We start from the raw sequence: 26,502 nt of genomic DNA, 5'->3' as shown, positions 1-26,502 counted from the left end.
TATCTTACTATGATCTCCATCTCCTAACAGTTCCTTTAGCTCAAGCTTCCTAATCAGCTCTGGTTCAAAGGTTCAGTCAAATGATTCTAGGACAGTGCACATAAATGGTGCTGGCATGTCTAGCCAGATCACAATTTGTTTTATTATATTAAAAGCAGCAGCTACTCAATGGCACTGTAACTTCCAAAATTCAGCATTGTTTCAAAGTGAAATAATCCATGAGACAAAATAATTGGAAACAAGCAAATTCCTTCAAGATTTGTCTGCTAATAGCTTGGCATTTATGCTTGGAAGTGCACCACTCCCAGAGGCCAGTGTCTTAAATAAGTTAACTAGAAAGATGTGATTTGCTTGTGTTTACAGTTACTTCCATAATGCAATCCAATGACATTTGAGACCGACCGACAGGCCTGTTTCAGTTACTGTAATAGACTTTCCTTCAGATCAGGTTAATTACGTAACATGGATACTAGTAAGGACGGTCAGGTTCTCAGTGTTGGGCCAAATGAGTCTTACACTCAGGTTCTTGCCATTCATTTTACAATCAAACCCAACAGACCCACATTGACATTGCAGCTTAATGTTGTGGTTTGAACAACTACACCATTATTCTATTACTATGTACAGCCAAAGAAAATTTTAAGGTTAGAATTATAAAACAATTTTGGTATTAATTCAATAAGGGACTGTTCAGTTTAAAACTTTCTTTTCTTTGATTGCTAAATGAAGCAGAATACAATCAATGTCTACACTTCCATTTTTAGCCATTAGTAAAGCGTCCCCATCTGCTATATGTTGGTTTCTTTGGTGGGGGGGGGGGAAGAGGAGGAGAAGAAACTGGACCAAAGGACCAAAGAACCAAACTTCACAATTCACAGCTCTGAGAAAGTATCAAGTGGGCCTTTCTCACGGTAAGGGCTTCCTTTCCTGTGGCAGATGACATGAATGTTGCGGCAGATCTTATCTCTTGCAAGTAAGGTAAGCATAATGCATTGCCTTTTCCTCTGTACCTCTGGCAGTTGCTACATTTTACTGAAATCGCCATCAATATCTCAACATAAAAACTTTTGGTTTAAAAAAATGGTCAACATTTAATTTTCACACTTTAGCTTCTGATAATTAAAAAATAAACTACTGTACTCAGGTCAAGTATACATTTTTCTCAAATACTTCAGAATTAAAAATGAGCAACTTTTTTCTATATAAATACACATTCACAAAGAGGCACATAAAACAGTTGAACAATGTTCAAGGCAAAGTTTAGTTATTTACACTTGTCAGGGTACTGCTAATGCAGAAGTCTCACAGTAGCTGGCAATTTAGTGAGTCATTTAGGTCAACAGTAAATTCAGTTTTCACACATACAAGTCTATAGTGTGTACATAAGTTCAGTTCACTGTGGCATCTCCAGTCTTTATTCATCAAAGACTTACTGTACTTCCAACTTCCTCATATTGAATAATGAAGTAAGGGAAGCTCTGATCATCATTAAAGATTACAAAAATCTGAGGTTCTAGATAGTTATCCACACAGGAATCATACAAATCACTGGAAGGGTCAGCAGGAGATTGTGGTGGTGGTCTCCGCATTGTAGGTTTGCCCAACGTGTACTTCCCAATAAGAACTTTTGCTAAGAACATAAAATGAACACCTTCTGGAGATTTCTTTGAAAAGTTGTGAGAATAGCTTGCCTTTCTTGCAAAATAACTGCCTTGTCCAAACATAGTGGCATGTTTTCCACACACTCTGGGATCAAAGTTGTGTTTACAGATTGCGTCCACTGCATCCTGGGAGGTCCCATGGAATAGATGTCTTTCATTTAGGATCTTATCCATTTCAGACATCTTTCGTGACATGTACTCCTTTTTCCTATAATGGAAAATAGAAAAATGAAAAAAAGGCTTATTAAACCCCCAAATTTTATTTATGTATTATTTTTCTGATTGAGAAAAGCTAGCAAGGACAGCACTTCCTGCTTATCCCCAATTAGCTTAGAAAATGATTGTGGCCACTTTATGAAACTGCTGCTGAAGATAATGCTACAATGCCACTGGTGAGGGATTTCCTTTATTTGCACAAGGTCTAAAATTTTAGAACAATTCCTAAATTAGGACGGAGTGTGATAATGAGGCGACCCAAGGTGGTGTTTGTCTCCCTGGTGCCCTCATCCACATTCTTAATCACCAAGGGCATGAGGTGGTGGCAGGTATTTGAGGAGAGTAACTGCAGTGCATTTTGTAAATGATAGCCCCTGCAACTATTATGCACCACTGGTGGAGAGAGTGAACGTTTATGGTGGTAGAAGGAAGACCAAATGACTCAAATGCTTAGTCGTGGATGGTCTCCAGTTACTTGAATTGTATTGGCGTTGCACTCAGCCAGGCAAGTAGATGGTATTCCACCACTTGTGTCATTGATGTACTGGAAGCTGAGTCACTTGCCTCAGGAAGCTTAGTCTCTTATCTGTTTGTGTAGCCACGGTTTTTTGTGGCTGATCCAATTAAATTTCTAGTGACCTCCCAGGACACCAATGGTGGGGAACTCAGATGTCATGCCACTGAATGTTAAGAGCACTGTTGCAGGAAGATCTGCTACTCTCAGGCATTCAAAAACCCCATCCACTGACCCCATCAATTTCCCGGAAATATTCTGAATCAAAATCACCCATAACCTTTTTTTTTTTTTTTTTTAAAAAAGTCCAAAGGAATATAATCACAAGTTGGAACGCAATACCTGGAGTCCAAAGTTTATTCTAATACATCTTTGTAGTGTTCCCCTAAAGATAATTTAGCCCTAAAGTGCTATGCCCAGAACCCTCCATGGTACTACAGCTGTGATTTCACTGGACCACTGTACAATTGTAGCACAAATATCGATCCATTACAGTCTAGCCCCCAGTTGTAAAACTCAAATTCCAATAACCTAAATACATTTCTGTGTCTATTTGACATTTTAATACAAAGGTATTGTATCTTCTAGATCACCATTTCTAGCTCTTAACTATTTCAAAAGTACTCTGGGCTAGATGATACAAAATTTATCCCATTTAATAATTTCTTTTTCCCCTCTCGTCTGTGAAGTGTACTGCTTGTCCCTGTTTATGTTAGAGTTAACATTAGAGACTAAACTGTTGTTTAGGATTCTCGGTTGGTTTTATGAGCAATAGTGCTATGGGCTGACAGCTATCCCAACAAATTTTATTGCTTCTGAGCCAAATCTTCTTCTGCTTCTAAGCAGATTTTTGCAATGGGCTGGATAGTATTTGATTTGGCCATGCTCTGTGGTTGACCCTGGCTACCCTGTGGTCACACTAACCAGCTATCTTATGGTCCTGCCAGCATCACTGCAAGACAAAATAAACTGTAATGGCAAAGAGGGTGCAGAGGGTGGAAAGGGAGGCCTCAACCTTGGGTAACCTGATGACCTTCTGACAATTCATGTTGTCAGATGTTTTTACTGTTTCCAAATGGCTGATTGTCAAGACACATGCCAACAATAAAAAAAACAAACTTAAAATTAATTGAACAGTGGTTAATTACACAAATACAGTGAAATAAAAATAAACAAATATGATAAGATTAAATTAAAGTTGGTCCAAAATTTCCCAGTCATGACTGGCATAAAACCAAGGGAAAAGGTACACAAAGTTGCGAGTCCAAGGATAGAGTAAGAGATCAGATTGTTGTGATCTAACCTTCAGTGCACTGCCAACCTCTGCTGTAGTTAACAGATATGAAGTCCAGAACAGTGTGTCATATTCATTGCAACTAGCCAGTTGATCTATACAGATTGCATGCTAGCAATGTGTTCCAGTCCATTATGCATGTTTGCAATAGTAACATTATGCTCATGTAGGCTCACTGGACTAGAGCTTCAACTTGTTTCCTGGGCGTAAATGGGCATTGCAAGTAATTCACCACATTTCTGATTTTCTTTGATTGTACTGGACATCCAAAATGCAATAGCAGCTTTACACTTGCATGATATTTTATCCAAAAGTATAATACCCTAGCCATTTATCTACAGAACGAATTGTCATCTGCATTATGTCAGTGAAAATGTCCTCCAATACTCCAGCATCACTTGTTCTTCTACATTTTATATTGGAAGTCTAACTTTAGGATAACTGTGGCTAGCATGGTGGGATAGTGGCTAGCGTAATGCTTCACAGCACCAGCATTCAAGGTTTAATTCCCACCGCTGTCTGTAAGAAGCTTGTACATTCTCCGCATGATACTTGGGTTTTTCCCAGATGTTCTAGTTCCCTCCCCCTAACATTCCAAAGTCATACAGATTAACACACAAAATGCTGGAAGAACTCAGCAGGCCAGGCAACATGTATGGAAAAAAAAAAGTACAGTTGATGTTTTGGGCAGAGACCCTTCAGCAGGACTGGAGAGAAAAAAAAAGGAGTAGAGTTAAAAGATGGGTGGGAGGACTGTACCCTTTTCCTTAGATGCTGCCCGGCCTGCTGAGTTCCTCCAGGATTTTGTGTTGCTTGGATTTCCAGCACCTGCAGATTTTCTTTTGTTTGTGATATACGGGTTAATAAGGGTTAACAAGTTGTGAGCATAATGTTGCCGCATGAAGCATGGCAACGCTTGCAAGCTTCTACCAGCACATCCTCAGAAAGTGTTAGTCGTTAAAGCAAACACATTTCACTGTATTTTTCAATGTACATGTGACAAACAAGGCTAATCTTTTATCTCAGGATGCATCAACTCTTAATAGTGAGCATACAAACACTGTAATACACAGCAAATATTGCAGTAAACAAAGTATTGCATTCTAAAGAACTGATATGCTGAGTCACTCAATAACTAATGATAAAAAACTACATTTTCAAGTTACCATTAAGATTAGCAACCCACATATTTATGGGCAATGCATTTTACTAACAATTTTTGCAAGACAGATTTTACTTTCAACTATCCAATTCATAATTTAGATTCATTGTTTCACCTTTAGTATGTGTGTGTATTATATATATATATATATATATATATATATATATATATACACACACACACACTTTGTCCTTTGGTACCTGTATGCCTCTGATTCACAATACCAGTTGCAGAAACAGACCAGCTCTGAAATAACCTAGGTGACATGCACTATAGCTATGATCTCTTCACACTAAATATAGTTAGCATTTACAATTCAGAGTTAAATTTAAATATCAGAATACAATAATTCCTTTCAAATATTTGATAGCATAATTCAATACTTTACCTTTTATACTTCTCCCAAAGATATGGATTTTGTACTCTTAGTATATTCAAAATCTTAAATTTAGTTTCAGGTATCGTTTTGTGGAAAAGATTATACACAGTTCTGTAGCTTTTGTCTTCTATAGAAACCGGCACTTGAATGAAATCCTCTAATAGTTCCATTGAAATCCAAGTTTCAGGATAGACTTTTGGAAAGGGAGTCACAGCAGGAAAGTCAATATGCGGAGAAATGGATCCTTCTGGTAACTTTGCAAGAGTGCCTGTTGTGCCACCTAAAGTTCTACGATAAAAAAAAAAACAAAACATTAAATATAGCAAAATCCTTGAACTTGCTATAGCAACACATGAATACTGTGTGGTAGTGACAAAACAGAGACCAATATCTTCTAGTTTTGGTGGCTCATGGGATTCCTTAGAACAGCCTGAAAGGACTTCTGTTTCTTTATAACATTTATCAATTTCTACCTTATGGAAATAATGAAGCTTAGGCTAGATAGTGATTCATTTCATTTCAGTTTATGAAATACCGAATGCAGAATTATTCTTCCATTTGTTTTATTTATATTCACCATCCTTCAAAGGGGAATTGATACGAAGCTCTGATATATTCAGCAGGAGCCAAAAAAGCTAAGCAAGGCAGATGTCAGAATTTTGAATAAAAAATATGCTGAAAACATTCAGTGTATTGAAGTCCTGAAACACAATTCTCTTGTTTCACAGAAGCTCCCTGATCTGCTGAGCATTCCCAACATTCTGTTGTTACAATAAAGCATTATACAAATAAAAATGGTTTTGAGGCTACTAAGTACTGCCCTTTATAGTGACAGACTTTATCCCAGCTAATTTGGTTGTTTCAAACCAAGAAGCAAATAATGAAAGTATAATGAACTGATTCACATGCTACAAAATCTCTAATCTTACAGGCTTATAAACCATGTGCAAAGGTTATGCTGATGTGACTGATGTACAAACTATAACATTTGAATGCTAACCTTGCTTTAAACTCTCCGGACTTATTAAACAATCTGTCTCACTACCACTGCATAGGATCTGAAACTTGGAATTGTTTCCTTTTGAACTCCATGTTGAAATCCTCTCTATTCACTATTGCTGCAATCCTAAGGCGAAACAAAAGGGGACAATTCCTCCACAAAAACCATCATCCTGCAGAAGGTGAACGCATACAAGGCTGGTATCTGTGAGCAAAAGAAGTCCTTACTGGTTAGCACGTGCACGAGGACAGGCTGTGCTGAAACTCTAGCTGATTAAAAACAAATTTTCTTCCTTTATCTTAGACCGCAAAGAACTGCTTTTCTGTAAGTCTTCATGATTTCAGCAAGTCCCAAAGTGCTTTACAGCTGATGAATTACTTTTGATGTAGTCAACACTAATCCAGAAAACATGGCAGGAAATTTGCACACATGACCTATAAGTAGTAATATGACAGTGACTGGATTATCTGCTTTAAGTGGTGCTGGTTAAATGACAATTATTGGGCATGCACCCAAAAGATACTGTATCTCTAAGCCATATGCACCTCACATGGAAGGCAAAACCTCAGTTCAACATCTTGCCAGTGTTTCCTACAGTACTGTATTCAAAAGTGCTCGGGCATCTAAAGAATGCTACCACAACTCTCTGGCTCAGAGATAAGAAAGTTACCCAGTGATCTACGATGTCCTAGAGACAGCAGCACACAAAACTGCTTATTTGCTCTCCCCTCCACCCAGCCCTTACAAACCCACAGGCATATCTGCCTATTGATTCACCATGGCTGACAACACAGTTTTGGCAGATCACATTACCAATTAGCCACTGTTGTACAATTAATGGAATTCTGCAAATTGCCATTCCAGAATGTCATTTAGACCAGTATAACTTGTATGCTTACATCTCTGTATGGTTACATCTTAATATGGTTCAGCTCTGCATGCCAATGAAAGGTCAGATGTTACATTTCAACAATCCTCAAACATTTCAGAGCAATCAAAAAGTGAGGAATCTCACTTATTTATAAAAATCACAAGACAGGTATTTTTTTGTCTGAAGTCAGTCATGACGGAATAATAGCTGAGGTATAAACAGAGCAGAAAACAAAGGAAAAAAAAAAATCGGGTCTACAAATACTTCCTCATATCAGAGATGAAAGGAGAACAATACATCATCTGATGGCACTTTGTAAGCATGAAACATGTTTACATTCTAAATAAATAGAATATAAGCAACACAACATTGGAAATATAGAAGTAGGCCATTTGCCACTTCAAGTCTGATCACCCATTCAAGATTGTGGGTGGTCTTCCACCTCTGCCACATCCCTTGAAGTCCAGATTTCTATTAATCTCTGCTTTGAACGAACTCCATAACCCTTTACAAAAGAGAATTCACCATCATGTGTGTACACATTTTTTCCTCTACTCAATTCCCCATGTTGAACTGTATAAGAATTGAGAGTTTTAGAGAAATTTCCTTACATTCTTCTAAACGTGAGAATATATGCCAAGTCTACTCAATCTTCTTCAAATGGCAAATCTGCCACACGTGCAACACTTTAAGTATGTCCTCTTTAAGAGAAGGGGCCCAAAATTTGTTCTCCAGGTGTGTTCACAGAGGCCTATTATAACTGCTAGAAGACACCTTTACACTCAGCATCCATTTCAGAGCAATTAGTTTGTCTTGGGCCATGTGGAGGATACAAGCATATGTACGAAAAACTACCTTCCCCAGCTGTAGATTCCCTACTCCCAAATTAAAAGCTGACAACAAAACTGAACTGTTTTGAACATTCTTTTTTTATTTTTATTTTCTTAGTTTGTATTGTATTTGCAGTTTAAAGCTGCATAATCGATTGATATTTAAGCACGTTACACATGCAGAGAAAATCCAGTGGTAGAATGGAATCATTTACCAGCCAAAGGGCGAAAGGGTAAAACCGCCAATTCACTTTTTAAAGAAGTTTGCTGTTCATTCCCTAACTGAAACCTATTAAAAGTGTGTATTAAAAGATACTTATGACCTTGTCAAATATTTTGGAAATTTCAATGGTGTTTAACTACAAGACAAAGAAGCAGAATTAGGTTATTTAGCCCATTGTGTCTGTTTTTGTAATGATGGGCTAATTTCTGTGTAAATACTATTCAATCAGATTTTACATTTGGCAACAGACTTGCAAACCATAGTTAACAGGTGCTTGATTGTACTATGAAATTTCACTAATTGGCTGATGATTCATTGCAACACAAAAAGTTTTGTTCTAAATCAATAATTTTCAGCTGTCAAATATTCTCCAACATACCACATTTTATCAATAAATTTAATCACCTAATATTTCCACAGGAGTATGGGACAGTATGCTCAACTTACTGTAAACAGGGTATCAGCAAGACAGGGGAGCGAAATAAGGGTCGGCGGGTGATTCGTCGCCGAGTGCCAAAGACAGCATTTTGCTGAAAGCCCTCCATTAAATTCAGGATGTACCGATTTTGCTGCATTACGAAACAAATCTCACTCATGCCTCGAGATGAGGCTTCCTCAATGCATCGAACAACTGCCTAGAAATAACATAACAACATAGTTTTAAATTTTAATGACAAAAAATGTTAACATTGAGATACAAATAATCTGCCAGCTGCGCAGCATTTTCATGTAACAATTGAACTTTCCAAACACATATTTGGATTGACAAGTCCTAATAACTTTCCTTTTGTTGACCCCTTTATTACAACTTAATCTTTGTAGATAATAACTATGAAAGCTTGCATCCTCACTTGTTTTCCTGCAAACATTAACTGAATTATGCTTAGGTTTGTAGTTTACTCAATTCAAAAGATTGAACGACTAATAATTTGTGAACAACTGTTCTTGACAATACAAATGCTGTTCTTGGGGTTATATATCTAAATAATGGCAAATGCAAGATAAAAATAAAAAATACTATGGCCTTTGGACCACTTTATTTTCTACATGGAACAGAATGTGAAGAAGGATGTGCTAAAATCAATACATTTCTATGCTACTTGTTAAGCCTGGCTGGCCTAACGCTGTGCCTGAAGTCTCTCTTTTGATAATGCTGGTGAATGTTAGAAAGGATTCTGCTTGTGGATTTTGGACTATGGACTTTTTTCCTCCAGCCTTATTGTTTTTATATTCTGTGTTTTTGCCATTCTTTCTCATTGTACTTTATGTGGAGGAAGGGGACGTGGAGGGGGGAGGGGGGAGGGGGGAGGTGTTCTTGTTGCGTTTTTTTAAAGCATGGTGGGGGATTGGGGTGTGTGTGTGTGTGTGTGTGTGTGTGTGTGTGTGTGTGTGTGTGTGTGTATGTATGTGTGTGTGTATGTGTGTGTGTATGTGTATGTGTGTGTGTATGTGTGTGTGTATGTGTGTGTGTATGTATGTGTGTGTGTGTATGTGTATGTGTGTGTTTTGTTGTTTCTTTCTGAACCGACTTCCATGGCATTTCTTTGTTTCATGGCTATCTGCAGAAGAGTTGCAGTTGTATATGGCATACATCGACAATAAATGAACCTTTGAACAGGAATAATGCAACACTTCTAATTTTCAAGAATCTGGGGCTCATCTTAATCTACATTTCACCTGTTAGCTAACATGACAAACATTTCATTACCTCAGAATATTCTCTCCAGCCAAAGTGTTCTCTGCAATAGTATTTCCAAACAGTGTGAAATTGTGAGCCAGAACGTGCTACAGAGGCAGTAGACAGTCTCCTCACGTGGTTAAATTCTACATCATAGACTGTCATTAAGTTAAAGTCCAGTGAGAAGACACGCCCCCTAAGAAAACAAGAAAATACAAATTACCACCTGAGTTATTTATATAATATTCAACGATTAAAAATTAACAATTAAATCAGAAATCTTAATGAAACTTTGCAAAGCAATATTTTTCAGTACAGTGATCCTCATCCAAAGCTTGACATATGATAGGTCAACGGCAGACGCAATCTCAATGGCTTTCCACAGCTTTAGACCACCTGGACAACACAAATACCCATGTCAGGATGCTGTTCATCGACTATACCTCAGCATTTAATATTATCATTCCCACAATCCTGATTGAGAAGTTGCAGAACCTGGGCCTCTGTACCTCCTCTGCAATTGGATCCTCGACTTCCTAACTGGAAGACCACAATCTCTGCGGACTGGTGATAACATATCCTCCTCGCTGACAATCAACACTAGTACACCTCAGGGGTGTGCTTAGCCCACTGCTTTACTCTCTATATACACATGACCATATGGCTAGGTATAGCTCAAATACCATCTATAAATTTGCTGACAATACAACCATTGTTGGTAGAATCCCAAGTGGTGACAGGAGGGTTTACAGGAGTGAGATATGCCAACTAGTGGAGTGGTGTTGCAGCAACAACCTGGCATTCAACATCAGCAAGACTAAAGAGCTGATTGTAGACTTCAGGAAGGGTAAGACAAAGGAACACATACTAATCCTCAGAAGGATCAGAAGTGGAGGGAGTGAGCAGTTTCAAGTTCCTGGGTGTCAAGATCTGAGGATATACCCTGGTCCCAACATATCGATGTAGTTATAAAGAAGGCAAGACAGTGCCTATACTTTATTAGGAGTTTGAAAAGATTTGGCATGTCAACAAATACACTCAAAAACTTCTATAGATGGACCGTGGAGAGTATTCTGACAGGCTGCATTGCTGTCTGGTATGGGGGTGGGGGCTACTGAACAGGGTCTAAGGAAGCTGCAGAAGGCTGTAAATCTAGTCAGCTCCATCTTGGGTACTAGCCCACAAAGTACCCAGGACATCTTCAGGAACGGTGTCTCAGAAAGGCAGCATCCATTATTAAGGACCTCCAGCACCCAGGGCATGCCCTTTTCTCACTGTTACCATCAGGAAAGAGGTACAGAAGCCTGAAGGCACACACTCAATGATTCAGGAACAGGTTCTTCCCCTCTGCCATTCGATTCCTAAATGGACTTTGGACCTTTGGACACTACCTCACTTTTTAAAATATACAGTATTTGTTTTTTTGCATGTCTTTTTAATCTATTCAATATACATACACTGTAATTGATTTAACTTTTTATTTTATTTATTATTTTTCTCTTCTATATTATGTATTGCATTGAACTACTACTGCTACATTAACAAATTTCACGTAACATGCTGGTGATAATAAACCTGATTCTGATTATTTGTTTACTGTTTATGATTACTGGATTGCACAAAGAAACCCAACAATGAAAAGAATATTTTTTTCTCTAAAGTTAGAATAACTTTAGTAATAAAAACATTCTTGCATAAATTGATGACCAAGAGCAGTTTAATTATGAACATGTCAAATGAAATACTCACAAGTGAATTGTATGATTGAAATTGAACTTCCTTATGCTAGAACTGCAGATGTGAGCTTTCAGTATTAGAATGCTTTGACTACTATACACACACACACACACACACACACACAATTTGAATGATTAAATCATATGACGTCCTCAGTGCAATTATAAACAGCTGCACATCAAATGAAAGGCGTGCAATTGTTTGACCAAGCCAGCTATTCCACTACCCCCCCCCCAGTGCGTGAGCTATAACTTGCAAAACCCACAACCATCTGTAGTGCAAACATTAAACAGATGATAAAATCCGTCAATAGTGATGATCTGAGATCACACTATGTGAAAATACAAGAAAGCGATGGACCTTTTGAAGACAAATTTGCTTGCAATTCTTAATGCAAATTCATCTTGGGTTCAGAAAACTGAAACTGAAAAGGCAGATTTAATTAGGCCAAAACAAAACTCTACCTAAACAGCATTTCATTGATAACTAGATGTGGATGCAAGCTTGCAATTCTACTGCTGTTGCTATAGAGGAAATCTCTTGAAGTGAAATTTATGTTGGAGGATTGTGCAAAAGGAACAAAAAACTTTTCCCCCTTTCCCATCACGTAATATATATTGCACTCTCCGTGTCTTTGAAGCAGGATTCTTGGTTTTCTCACAGGCTGTTGCTGGTAATCTGCCTGCGAATAGATCACTTATTACTTTTCACCTGCAATAGGTGCCAAATTTAGTTCTAAAATACATCAGTTAGACTTAGTGGATTGAAAACCAACTTGCTGAGTCAACCTACTGCATATGGCCTCTGAAGAGGGTCATAACCACAACCACATTTGTCTGGAGGAAGCCATTCATACCACACTGGAACTTTGTGATGACCAATCATTCTGGTTCAATAGAACAGGATTATCACCCTTCACTGCAGGCAAGAAATCAGGCCAATAAAACTATTTTTCATTGGAATAACAACATTATTGTGTGATTAGTCAGGGGACGTGCGATCAAGCCACTTATTAAGAAAGAAATTACTATACAAGCTACCAAAGCTATGAGTAAAATGTTAAAGTAGTAAGAATCACCACTGGCCATCAATTTTGAGCAAACCCCGAGACCGATTGCCCAAGTTAAACTCTATTTTCTACCTTTATCCAGTCTGGCATGTACATAACCTCAGCCTAAAGAAATATTGAAACTTTTACCCAGCCACTTAGTTCAAAGGCAATTGTGGATGGGCATTGAAGGCTAATCTTGCCAGTGATATCTGCATCCTATCAGCTAATTGAAAGATCCAAGATGGTTGCAGTTTATTTCATCCTCGTCTGTACAGAGAGTAAGACATCCCACCTCTCCCGGAACTTCCAGGAGTCTCCCGCATATTAATAGTGGCTCCCCAAGCGAGCAAGAGAGAAAGCAAGCGAGAGCGCTTGAGAGTGCGCGAGCGACAGAGAGAGCGCGAGAGAGAGAGCGAGAGAGAGTGAATGAACGAACCATGGCAGTGTTCCAAAAAAAATAAAACGTACGTCACCCCAGACTACACTAAAGTGTACCCCTGTCTAATAGGGGTCAAAATAATGACAGTGTTGCTCGCTGCACTGTTTGCAACAATGACTTTTCTATTGCCCATGGTGGGTTAAGACTGTAAAAGACGTGTTGAGGTGAGTTTAACAGGTGTCATTCATTCATTAGCATAGCTAACGTTATTTAAACCAGCTGGCCAGCTGCTAAGGAGCTACTCTATTGCAGACATCCCACCTCTCCCAGAAGTCTCCCGCAAATTGATGGTGCTATCTCCCTGAAATGAGTTTTTGCAGGGTGGAATGTCTGCAAATTGATTTAGTACAAATTATTTAAAGACCTTGATCAGGCAATAGACATTGCTACTCAACAACAAAAAAAAGGGAGGCATAGTAAATTACTTTAGTAATTACGATATGCTTAAACAAAAACCTTTTTCCCTCCCCACCCCTCAAAAAAAATCCCTGTTACTCTTTTTTCCCCCCCGTTAATCACCTCTTCATTTTTCAGCAGGTGCCCATTCAAAGTTACCCAGAAAGTGAGCTGGCACTTGTGTACTGTTCCACTAACTGGGTCACACAAGCAGCTCCATACAATTCCACTTAAAACTAACACTTTCCCTCAATACTTGGAATACTTTCCAAATATGTTTTTATTCTCTTTTCGTAGATTAAAATGCTAAATGCTCCAACAATATTTAAGCATGCCTTTCAGAATTTGATAACATTAGTAAATAGCTGATGAGACACAGCACCGCTTTCATCCAAGCTATTGCACAAAGAGCACATCTATCCCGGAGCAAAGTAATTATAAGCAGGAAACCTAGCTAATTTTTCCCTCCACAAGTCAAGATGTTAATACAATACTTCCATCAGCATTTCAGATAGAATAGTCAACACAATTCAGTTAAAAGAATCATTAAAAAAGTAAAATAAGATGCTTTATCTGGACATTTTAAATGTAAAATACCATAGCAAATGTGAGCATTATAAAGAAATCTATTTTCAACAAGTGTCAAGAAAAATAGCATACAAATTGCAAAGATTGTACACTTATTGACCAACATTATTGATTTAATAGAATTTTCATACAAGGTTATTCATGTTTGTTCCATAAACTTCACCTAACCAAACACTCCCTAGTAGGGACAACGCCTCTAACTGCAATTATGGAAATGGGTGAAAGTTCACTTGTGCATGTAAAGACTTGAAAGTTTGTAATATCTTTCATACCACAGACATCCACAGATTTTCAAAACTGATATTGCATTCTTCTTAAAGGCAAATGAGTGGTATTAGTTTTTAAATAATTCTTCAAAATGCTAAAACAATTACTGTATCGGTCCACATTTGATGCTTCATTGTTTGAAGGAGTCAAATACAGAAATCTTGTCTGGTTCACACAAAAAACAAAGTCTTTATCCTGAAATGGTGTCGGATGATCAGATCCAAGAAACCTACTCTGAGCTTTGCTATGTCATCAACAACCATTAAGTTAGTCATGATGTTCTGCTCTTCTGTAATAAAGATAGTCTGAGAGATACAGCAAACATGGTCCACTATTAACTGATAGCAGACTGAACTGTGAGAGAAAGCAGAACCCCGAACTGGTGACTTTCACTGCAACTTCTTAGCACTTTTAATTTAATCTTTGTATGAAAAGGCAGGAATATTGACTATAAAGAAAATGTAGAGAGAATTTGATTCACTTTATGACACTTCATAACAAGCTCAGTAACTGAATACTCAAATCTGTTTTCTGGCATGACCAACGAATTCAGTAATCCATGGGAGTCAAATAAATATTCGTCCAATTTGATGAAAGTTGCAGTGATGCCTCTAACACGTCAATGAAGAGATAAGATGAACTGAGTCAGTGTTTTCTTTGCAAACAACAGGAATTCTGCAGATGCTGGAAATTCAAGCAACACACATCGAAGTTGCTGCGTTCACCAGCAACTTTGATGTGTGTTGCCAGTGTTTTCTTCATTGCCTGGGAAATAATAGTACTATTGGAGGGCTTGGGAACATTATCATCATTACCTTGTTCTAAGCATCATCCAGTCAGTCTCAGTAAAGCCAAAAAGGTTGTACAGGTAAGCAAGTCTTGTGATATCATCAATATACAATAATCCATAAATAAACAGGTGAATGAATATTCAATTGTGTAACATAATGGACAATGCCCCATACCAAGGTAATCACTCTCTAGTGCCTTAATAAATTAAAACATCAATGAGAAAAGTCCCAAGCAAAATTAGAGAAACAATTCAAGACAACATGGTGCTAATCATATGCAAATCAAATCAGGAATTGATAATATACTTTTAACTGGCTCTTTTCAAAGTCCTCACAGATCAATGCAGGTCTAAATTCACCAGTTTATTGCTTCTTGCTGATTTTGTCTCAAGGTTATTTCTGTCCCTATGAGAAACAATTGGAACTTTAATGAGCCTGTGCTGTCAGCTGTTTCTAACCAAACAAATCCTGTTTACACAACTGTGCTACAGCCATTGTGACATTGTCAAGCTGGTAAAATAACCATCACGTAACAGCCACTTTCACAATGTAAAGATGCACTAGCGTTTCTCTAACGCAGCCGTAGAAAATTTCAAAAGCTGAACTTCAAATTTAAAGTGTATAATATATCTATTGAAACACCAAGATTTTTAATGTTAAATACAATTTATGATAAAATCATATACAAGGAAGAAATGGCACCAAAATCTCATACAATAATAGCTGATAGATCCAGTCGTATGCACTTAAAAGAAATTAAATAAACATAGCCCCATTGCCACTCGGGGTGATACATCCTTTGATTGTTCACAGGGTTTCCCCACCCAGTTCTGTCCCTCCATGTGGTAGAGTTTAGATGGTGGTTCTTCCCCACCAAACCTTGTCTCAAGTTTCAGTGCATCCTTCAGAACATACTCAGCCTGGACTGTACCAAGTGTGCAGCATTCTCAGAGATCTTGCTGTGTTGGAAGACCAACAACTTTCGGGTAGACCAAAGAGCACCCTTCAAGTTGATGATCTTCCAGCAACGTGAGGTGCATGTACCTGGAAACTGTTGATAAGGGAATCCTCCATTATGCGGATGCTAGGGATGAACCAGAACATGGAGCCTGGCATCAATCTCCTCACTCTTGTCAAATCCAACCTGCAAAGAGGTGGATAACCATGCTGAACAGTGTCTACGCCCACCTGGACAAACCAGCGAGCACTGTGAGGGTCATGTTTTTTGACTTCTCCAGTGCGTTCAACACCATCCGCCCTGCTCTGCTGGGGGAGAAGCTGAGTGATGTAGGTGGATGCTTTCCTGGTATCATGGATTCTTGATTACCTGACTGGCAGACCACAGTACGTGCGCTTGCAACACTGTGTGTCCGACAGAGTGATCAGCAGCACTAGGACCCCACAGGGGACTGTCCTGTCTCCCTTTCTCTTCACCATTTACACCTCGGACTTCAACTACTGCACAGAGTCTTGTCATCTTCAGAAGTTTTCGGATGACTCTGCCATAGTTGGATGCATCAGCAAGGGAGATGAGGCTGAGTACAGGGCTATGGTAGGAAACTTTGTCACATGGTGTGAGCAGAATTATCTGCAGCTTAATGTGAAAAAAAACTAAGGAGCTGGTAGTAGACCTGAGGAGAGCTAAGGTACCGGTGACCCCTGTCATCCAGGGGGTCAGTGTGGACATGGTGGAGGATTACAAATACCTGGGGATACGAATTGACAATAAACTGGACTGGTCAAAGAACACTGAGGCTGTCTACAAGAAGGGTCAGAGCCGTCTCTATTTCCTGAGGAGACTGAGGTTCTTTAACATCCGCCGGACAATGCTGAGGATGTTCTAGGAGTCTGTGGTGGCCGGTGCTATCATGTTTGCTGTTGTGTGCTGGGGCAGCAGGCTGAGGGTAGCAGACACCAACAGAATCAACAAAGTCATTCGTAAGGCCAGTGATGTTGTGGGGATGGAACTGGACTCTCTGACGGTGGTGTCTGAAAAGAGGATGCTGTCCAAGTTGCATGCCATCTTGGACAATGTCTCCCATCCACTACATAATGTACTGGTTGGGCACAGGAGAACATTCAGCCAGAGACTCATTCCACCGAGATGCAACACTGAGCGTCATAGGAAGTCATTCCTGCCTGTGGCCATCAAACTTTACAACTCCTCCCTTGGAGGGTCAGACACCCTGAGCCAATAGGCTGGTCCTGGACTTATTTCCTGGCATAATTTAAATATTACTATTTAATTATTTATGGTTTTATTACTATCTAATTATTTATGGTGCAACTGTAACGAAAACCAATTTCCCTCGGGATCAATAAAGTATGACTATGACTAACTATCTCTACCACAGCTGAAGAGTGAGGAACAAATCTCAGCTGCGCCAAATACAGTAGCCCTGAGAACACATTGCACCTGGTAACCAAGTTCACTCAATTACTGATGAAGGAGGCCATTTTCACAGACCCAGTTTTTGTTTTCCCTTCCCATCACTGAAGGGGAAAGGCGACATTGGATAATATGGGACATGGTCCCACTCTTTTTGTAGCTGACTCTGCCCGACCCCGCTCCCCCCCATCCCAATAAACTGGATGCAGATGCTAATCAAACTGCAAGCTGACTGTGGATCCAAGCAGAACATGGCAACATTGTCCACATACAGGGATGTTTTGATTTTGGTGCCTCCAATGCCCCTCTTGTTCCTAATGGATTTAGGTAAAGGATTCTACATAGCACACCAATAAGCCAGCAGAGGGGATACCACTGTTAAGACTCCAGGTTTGATTGGGAGGGGGGGACCTGCACCTATCAATTTGGGCTACACTACTAATATATGGGTAGAGCAGTTGGATTCAATATCTGATTATGTACAAGTGTGACATCCTGTTGCTGGCCTCCCTTTTTCCCCAAGCTGATTTGACATGCATCCACCCCTCTGTCCTGCATGTAGGACATGCTATCCCTGAGGAACACAAAACTATCAAGAGATTTTCCTGTCTGGTACAGCACGGGTTTAATCTGGGTGGAACACCTGACTTCAAACAAACTTGCCCTCATTGGCAATGGCCTTGGACAGGATGGCATAGACCACATTCAACAATGAAACAGGTCTCCAATTCCTGATGTCCTCCCTCTTCCCCTTCTGCTTGTTCATGAGAGTAATGATGCCCTTCCTCACGGAGACTAACATGCCAACTATCAGAAACATTGCGTTATACACTTACAGCAGGTCGGTGCCCATTCAATCCCACAGAACCAAATACAAGTCATCACTTCTGGAGATTTTATTTATGTCAAGGGAACAAATGGAGTCAAGTCAGCTCCTTCAGGATCAGTAGCAGATCCAGACATTCCGGCTTGTTATTGTCCAACACCTCTGAGGTGGAGGCAAGGTTTGGGAGATTGTTGTCCGTAGCCTTTCTGTCATAAAGACCCACACAGAAGGATATTTAGATCCTTAATATGTCTCTGTGAGGATGCTACTGACCCATCCTCTTCCTCAAGACTGAATCAGAGCTCCCCCAGTTAACATTGACAAAGAAGTGCAAGCACATTTCATGCTGCTCCACAAAACAGACCTTGAATCAGAAAATAATATTGGAGGATCTATCAATATACTGGGATTAATAAGATACTCTTTTACAGCAAACGTGGGTCACAAAAGAGCTCCTTCACAGGAGGATGTTGTCATAGAAACATTGTTCCAAGTTGTGTGGGACTTCATCCTATCATTAGGACAGAAGATGGCAGGCTCTAGCCCAATACCAGCATTTGAATCACCGGACTCATAAGAACACAAGAAATAGGAGCTGAGTAGGCCATCTGGCCCATCGAGTCTGCTCCACCATTCAATAAGATCATGACTGATCTGCCCATGGACTCATCTCCATCTACCTGCCTTTTCCCCACAACCCTTAATTTCCCTACTATGCAAATATCTATCTAACCTTGTCTTAAATACATTTACTGAGGTAGCCTCCACTGCTTCATTGGGCGGAGAAGTCTACAAATTCACCACTCTCTGGGAAAAGCAGCTCCTCATCCCAGTCCTAAATCTACTCTCCCAAATCTTGAAGCTATGTCCCCTAGTTCTCGTAACACAGTATTGAAGTAGGCTTCACCTCCTACAAACACCCCTCTCCCCACCACATCTATACCAACCATCTAGTAGCCGTCTCTACTTACAAGCATTTGGTCTGTATTCTTCAATGACTTGGTGATTACAGTACTTGTCAAGATATTACCTAAATGTTGTTAAAGTAACTGCTGCCACTACACACTCAGGAAGTGCATTTCTGGTTCCGCCCTCTGAATGATGCTCCTCCTCATATCCCCTTTAATTCTCGTCTATATATTGAATTTTTTTTAATTGCTTGTGATAAAGATTGGAAGAATTAAGCTCCATGAATTGGATACAATCTATACAGTGTGATATTTAGCTCCACACTCCAGTTACCCTGGCAGCACCTTCCTATACAAAGAAAGAATGTGATACTTTATTCCCTTTCTGCTCCCTAGAGTCCTGAACAATTTTTTCCAGGTGAAGCACCCATTAACCTGTGTATTTAATACCATCTACAATTCAGCAGTGTCAGAGATTAAGACAGGTATGCTGATCATGTTTATAAAGTTCTAAAGCTTTTCTAAAACCTCCTGTCATCCTGCTCTTAGGTTTCCGACACTGTTACAACAGAAAGGTTAGGGAATTGCACTTCATATTTTGATTAACATTTTACAGTCTACTGGATTAAATATTCTAATTTACCACCCATGAGCCTTCGTATCCAACACATCGTTCTTTACAAATTTCCACCATCTCCGAAGGAATCCTACCAAACGCATCATCATCTTCCTCCCTCTCTCCACTTTCCACAGGAACCACTTCATGATTCCCTTGTCCATTCGTCCCTCCCCACTAATCTCCCTCCTGGCACTTAAACCCTGTAAACATCGAAGTGCTACACCTGCCCATTCACCTCCTCTCACCTCCATTCAAGGTCCCAAACAGTCCTTCCAGGCTAGGCAGCACTTCACCTGCAAATCTGTTAGGGTCATCTATTGTATCTAGTGCTCCTGAAGTGACCTCCTCTACAGTGGAGCAATTCATCATAAAGTGAAGGACTGCTTTGTCGAGAACCTCTGTTCCACCTGCCAAAAGTGGAATTTTCTGATGGCCAACCATTTCAATTCCTTTCCCATTCCTGTTCCAACGTGTCAGTCCATGGCCTTCTTTTGCCAAGAGAGGCCACTCTCATGATGGAAGACCAACACCTTATATTCTGTCTGGGTAGCTGCCAACCTGATGGCATGAACATTGATTTCTCAATCTGGTTAAAAAAAAATCTCTTCTTCGACTCCCCATTCCAGCCTATCTCCTCCACCTGCTGCTCCTCCTTCCCTTTCTCCTATGGTCCACTCTCCACAATCAGATTCCTTCCTCTCCAGCCCTTTATCTTTTCTCATCCCCCTGGCTTCATGCCATCCACTTCCCCCTTCACCCCCCACCCTTTTTAATTCTGGCATCTTTCTCCTTCCTTTCAAGTCCTGAAGGGTCTCAGCCCAAAATGTTGACTTCTTATTCATTTCCATGGATGCCATCTGACCTGCTGAGCTCCTCCAGTATTTTGTGCATTTGCCATATTAGCCCATTTCTTCATGTACTGACTCTGCTGAGTACTTCCAGAATTCATCATCAGCATTTTGCTTCTAAAGTTTGAGGCTCAATTCATACACTGAGATTGACCAGTATGCCTGCAATCTAGTTATGTCAAGTCAAAGTTTGATACTAGCTTCCACTTTTCAAATATATCAGAGAAAAGAACATCAACTGCTGCTGGCTGAAACAGAGAGTGCTGCCTCCGCATACTCCCCAAAGAGCCAAATCAGTTCCTAGAATGACAAAGAACAAAACCTATAAAGGAACTACAGGTATTGGCAGTCTGATCAACACGGTCTCCTTTGATTGATAAAGCATTGAAGAATAATATTTCATACTTTACACCATCGGTTGTAGGTTTTGTGTTATCCCTGGAAACTTATGTCGTTGCCACTGGATGTGCATTGGCTAATCATGGTGTGACTTAAAAAAAAAATCAGTGAATCTTCTAACTGCTCTTTCCCTCCTAATTTTTGAATGTCCTTAAATTATGCAAAGTACTTTAAAAATTGCCTGATAGTTGAAATCAAATGGGTATTTATGATCATTGTCAGTATTGCAACTATGGCTCAGGAATTTTGCAAACAGGTTTTATTGCAATTAACTTCTTTCCTTCACATTTACCAATTTTTAACATTCTCCTGAACTATACAATTAAATTGAACAAAATCCATATTTACAGCACATCTGATTTGCTTGAAGTAGTTCAGAACTATATCCAAATATTTTATGATGCCTCTCAAAGTTACAGGAAGTAACTTAGTGTTCTAATTGGGAGGATACATGCAACTGAAGTAGACAGAGGATCATACTACAATTTCTCCTTATGACAAGTATTTTATATTAAGGTAATACAATTTTGCAAACATTTAATGGAAGAAATCAACATTCTTCCAAACTAATCAGATGTTTATTTGGCATAACTGTTTTTTCTATTGGCTCTTTTCTAGAAAAAGACTGAATATAGTCTCTTGTCTATACACCCAACAGGAGCAACACAAATACTGTTTTTTTTTTCCCCCCAGTAACAGATTGCAACTTTCTTTAGCATCAGATAGACATCTGTGCCTGATAGTTTCTACCTTTAGAAAAATGTTCATAACACTGACTATACTTCATTAGGAGTTTGAAGAGATTTGGTATGTCAACAAAAAACTACTCAAAATCTTCTAGAGATGTATTGTGGAGAGCATTCTGACAGGCTGCATCACTGTCTGGTATGGAGGGGTGGGGGGGGGGGCAGGAGCTGCTGAATAAGACCAAAATAAGCAGCAGAGGGTAGTAAATCTAGTCAGCTCTATCTTGGGTACTAGCCTATGAAGTACTCAGGACACCTTCAAGGAATAGTGTCTCAGAAAGGCAGCGTCCATAATTAAGGACCTTCAACACCCAACGCATGTCATTTTCTCACTGTTACCATCAGGTAGGAGGTACAGAAGCCTGAAGGCACACAGTCAGTGATTCAGGAACAGCTTCTTCCCCTCTGCCACAAGATTCCTAAATGGACGTTGAACCCATGAACACTACCTCACTTTTTTAAAAACATTAATTCTGTTTTTGCACGATTTTTAATCTATTCAATATATGTATACTATAATTGATTTACTGTGTATTTTCTTCTATATAATGTATTGCATTGAACTGCTGCTGCTAAGTTAGCAAATTTCACGACATATGCCGGTGATAATAAACCTGATTCTGATATTTTACCTCACCCACTAAATTTTCCAAAGACAAGCTTCAGAGAAAATATTTTTTTCATTAATAAATCAAGCACTTCAAACTCTATGAACCAATTCATTTGACGTCAGTTAAGAACATTTTGTTGGAACAAAATAATCTTGACATTGTACAAACAGAATAAATACAGCATTCCCTACAGTGCAGGTCACAGCAGGACTTCCCTAATTAGCATATGAAAATTGCCAAAGAAGCAAAGTGGTGATACTAATCTTTAATTGAAATGAATCAATAATTTGTACGTCATCGGAAGCTCTGAAGAATTTTTGTAAATGCACGAGGACTTCCAACCTGTGACGTAGCCATTCTGAAATTTACTGTATCTATTATTGATTTTTTAAAAATTCTTTGTAATTTTCTCCATAAACAAATGTCTAGATTGGATCACTTCCACTTTTCCTTCATGGCAGGAGAAAACTGAAAATAATCAAATATTTTTTTCAATTTTTCAGCTGTTAAATTACAACTCAAAAGAAACATAATGGGCCATTAAAAAATTTACAGTATTGATGTTGCAATCACAAAATGATCATCATAAAATGCCAATTTACCCTTGTTAATCAAAGAGGCTTTATCATCAGTAAACATCTATACACACCATGTTACAGGAACTATAGCCTGTGGATCATAGTATCAATACCTATTAGCAAAGTTTCAAAAATGTTGTATGCATGCAATTACACATGTTCTGCATTACAGACTGTCTGTGGAACACCTTTGTGACAGTGCAGGAAAAAAAGGAAAAGGAGAAAAGGGTCCAGATTATCTGTGCACCTCTAATGACCAAACAGCAGCAACACTGAGTGAAACCCGAGAGCAGGTCAGTTATGTCTCAACCTGTGAGAACACAAAGGAAGACTGTTTTGATGAAATCGAAACTCCACTTTGACCCCCTTTGAAGGGATGATGCAATGATGTGTATTTGTCAGTGTCCTCAAATGTCATTACACCCAGTTACAAACAAGGTGAGTTATAAACAAGGTTTGAAGAGGAATGGCATGTCCTGGGGCAGGACAGCTAGCACATAACATTCTAGAATTTTAAATGTGGAATGTACCACTGCCTTTTTTTCATACCATCACATGAAGTCATTTTTATATTAGAATGACATGTGAATTTTGTGTGTGTATTATTGGTAAATGTCAGAACCGCGTATTTCAGTCAGATAAATTCACCAGTGCAGGTTCAACAAACTCGTGATCAACAAGAATCAGTAACTATTATAGGTTTTTTTTAAACTCAATCTTTCTGTGAGTGAGGACCTGATCTAACAATTTCTTGCTGCCAAATAGATTTTCACTGAAGCAAAGTTGACCACAAATGATTAATAGCATTAACAAAATAGTATGGTAACCAGGCAAGTGATGTGCAGCACCGATTTGTTTACAACTATTTTGGCTAAGTATTGTATGCTGCTATCTGCATCTAGTCACTATGGAAACAACATCACAGAAGAACTGAGCTTCTGTGCATTGAAAATCTAACATCCACACTAGCACCTTGCCTGCATTAGAGTATAATACACCTATACCCAAACAGGTTTCCATTCACACGGTTGCAAAAACATCACCCAAGAATGATCAAACTCAATGGAAGTACTTTCATTGCTGATTTAAAGGTAAACAGCAGCATTAAAATATTAAGATAACTTGCCAAAATGTTTTAAGATATAAAAAGTATCTTGCTTCTGTTACTTACTGATATTGGAGCTTAACTTGGTCATTGTCAGGATTGCAGTAGAGCCTTTCCAAATGTTCCTGTGCCTCGTCTGGCACCGCCTGCCATGCCTGAGTTATAATATTTTTCAGCTGCCATTGATAAGGCAGCACGGTGTGATGTTTTGGACAGTCATTTCCATAAGCACAAATTCCCTGCAAAAATTCTTCACATATTTCTATTCCATCGTCCTGATGAGTGTGATACTGTAACTGGGTCAAAAGATCAAAGACTAGGTCGATTGACGCCTCCTCGCTCTTATCCTGAAAAATACCAGTTTTAAAATCTTTTTCGGCCTTAACCTGGTTAGGCAAATCGGGACACAAGGGGCTTTGATACAAGCTATTGACGTGAGGCTGGCCCGTAATGTCGAAGCACTCTGTGGTGACAACATCTTGAGTGGAATGTGTCGAGATCTGGAATGGCAAGTTTGCAGCAGTGGGGATCATTGCAGATGCCTCGGTGGCGAAAGAGTGATCGGCGGGGCCCCCAGGCTCTTGGGCACCGTGCTGCACCACTGGCGGTTGCCGCATCTGCTCAATGCTCCCTGCTGACGGAATTCGTGTGGAAACACCATTTGCAGAATTAGAGCATGCCTGAGTCTCTGAGTCATTTTTCAAAGGTTCAAATAAACTGGTCCGATTTTCTTCACAGCTCCGGGAAAGAAAAACCCCGTCGCTTAATTTGTCCGATCGCAGCAAACTGGTGAGGATCAATCCTAGAGCTCTGAGGTTCCTCGCCTCCAACTGCCTCTGGGCATGTTTCTTCTTGAGGTTGAGAAGCGGCACTTTGTTGGTGGGAGCCGGCTCTGGTGCAAAGGCTGGAGGCCTGGAGCAGTGCAGCACCGCCGCCCTGTTCGCATCCCTTGCCGAGCCGGCCAAACTCTTTTCCATGCTGGCACCCGGGATAACTCGCCGACCTGTTGACAACAAGATCCAGACTCATTTAAGAAGTTTCTTACTCAACCCTTTAAATTGGTGCACTTTAAATCCGTCCCCCAGAAAGATTTGAATCTCCTCCCTTAATGCTGATGTTCCCTCCCCTCCCCGGGCACGTCAAGCCGAGCTCCCCACACAATGGCTCCGGATAATTAATCCCAAACCTCGTACGTGCAGAATGTATGTTCCCAACAAGCTGCTACGTGAAAGCGGGCGGGTCGTGACCGAGGCGGCTGAGCAGACCAGCCCAGTATGGCTCAGCCCATCGCAAAACTTTCCTGCGGCTGCCGGCTTATGATCGGCGGCGACGGATCGCCACCCCGACAGCAGAGTAAATATTGCCGGGAGAGTCTGAACCCAAAGCAGCCCCCGGCTCACCTGAGGCACTGTCCAACCAACAGCCATTTCTAACAGGGGCGGTGGGTTGGCGGGGGGGCGGATGTGATCATGAAAATAAATTGTTTAGAACCGATGAGCGTTGTGAGAGAGTACCGTGTCCTCTCACCCCCTCCAAACCCCTGCAGGCAGCTGTGTCCTTTCGCCCCCCACCACCACCACGGGGTGGGTTGGAAGCTGAATATTTGCCCCTTACGGTTGGCACAGCTGGTAGGAGTTGGGGGTATGGTTGTGAGGAGATTTACCCCTTTGATAGGGTGAGGCAAGGTTAACCCAGTCGCAATCAGTTCCGGGCGGGGGTACTCCTACCTTTTGGACGGGTTTAGCCTCGAGCTCCTGCCGTTCGGAGCTGCAGTCGGTCAGCGACACACGATGTCGATGGCTTGGGCCTTGGAGAGGACAGGGGTGCTCGGAGTGAGGGGCCTCGCTCTCATCGGGCGGCTATGAAGGGAGCCCGGTTCGGGTTGGAGCCAGAACGCAGTGCAGGGAAGAAGAGATCAGCTCCTGTCACGGCTCGGCCGGCCTTTTAAGTAGTGCCCGAGTTCGTCACTCGGAGGCTGCACCAGCAACTGGGCGGAGCCTTCCCGAGCCTGGCAAAGCCAAGCGGTGCAGAGGACCCACAGCTCCAACTCTAACCAGGAAACAGACAGGCTGTGAGAGGTGGTTCATTACACTCCGACTCCTGTTAGCTTTGCGCCAAGTTGGCTCGTTCCTGACAGGACTGCAAAACCCGATAACCAGCTGGTTCTTCTTCACACGTCTCGGAAGAAATTGAAGCAGATAAAAGCGTATAAAAGAACCGACTCAATAAAAATAGATTGTTCCCATTTTTACAATGGTGCTTTTACTGAAATTATAAAATGTTACCACTGTTTATCGAAGATGGCTTCATCCACAGTAGCTCGGGTGTGAAAGTGTCGGAAGTTGGTTTTGTTTGCCTGTCTGCCTCAGTACTTTG

At 40.3% G+C, this 26,502-nt stretch overlaps 1 protein-coding gene and 1 long non-coding RNA gene across 2 annotated transcripts in view; one reads left to right on the top strand and one right to left on the bottom strand.

Moving 5' to 3' along the window:
• Positions 1-101: 101 nt before the first annotated feature.
• Positions 102-26,117, bottom strand: tiparp (TCDD-inducible poly(ADP-ribose) polymerase). The gene is made up of 6 exons (XM_072255371.1): positions 25,854-26,117; positions 24,193-25,129; positions 9,859-10,024; positions 8,598-8,785; positions 5,236-5,514; positions 102-1,869 (listed from the first exon to the last, which is right to left on the bottom strand). The coding sequence occupies exons 2-6, from the start codon at positions 25,101-25,103 to the stop codon at positions 1,422-1,424; spliced, it is 1,992 nt and encodes a 663-aa protein (XP_072111472.1). The 5' UTR covers positions 25,104-25,129; positions 25,854-26,117; the 3' UTR covers positions 102-1,421.
• The window catches only part of LOC140196342 (uncharacterized), a 42,395-nt gene continuing 41,533 nt past the window's right edge, over positions 25,641-26,502 (top strand). Inside the window, exon 1 of the long non-coding RNA XR_011885684.1 lies at positions 25,641-26,502. This is a non-coding gene — a long non-coding RNA (uncharacterized lncRNA).

Source organism: Mobula birostris, chromosome 4 (genome assembly GCF_030028105.1).
Source record: "Mobula birostris isolate sMobBir1 chromosome 4, sMobBir1.hap1, whole genome shotgun sequence".
NCBI lineage: Eukaryota > Metazoa > Chordata > Chondrichthyes > Myliobatiformes > Myliobatidae > Mobula > Mobula birostris.
This window is presented reverse-complemented; position numbering and strand designations above follow the sequence as displayed.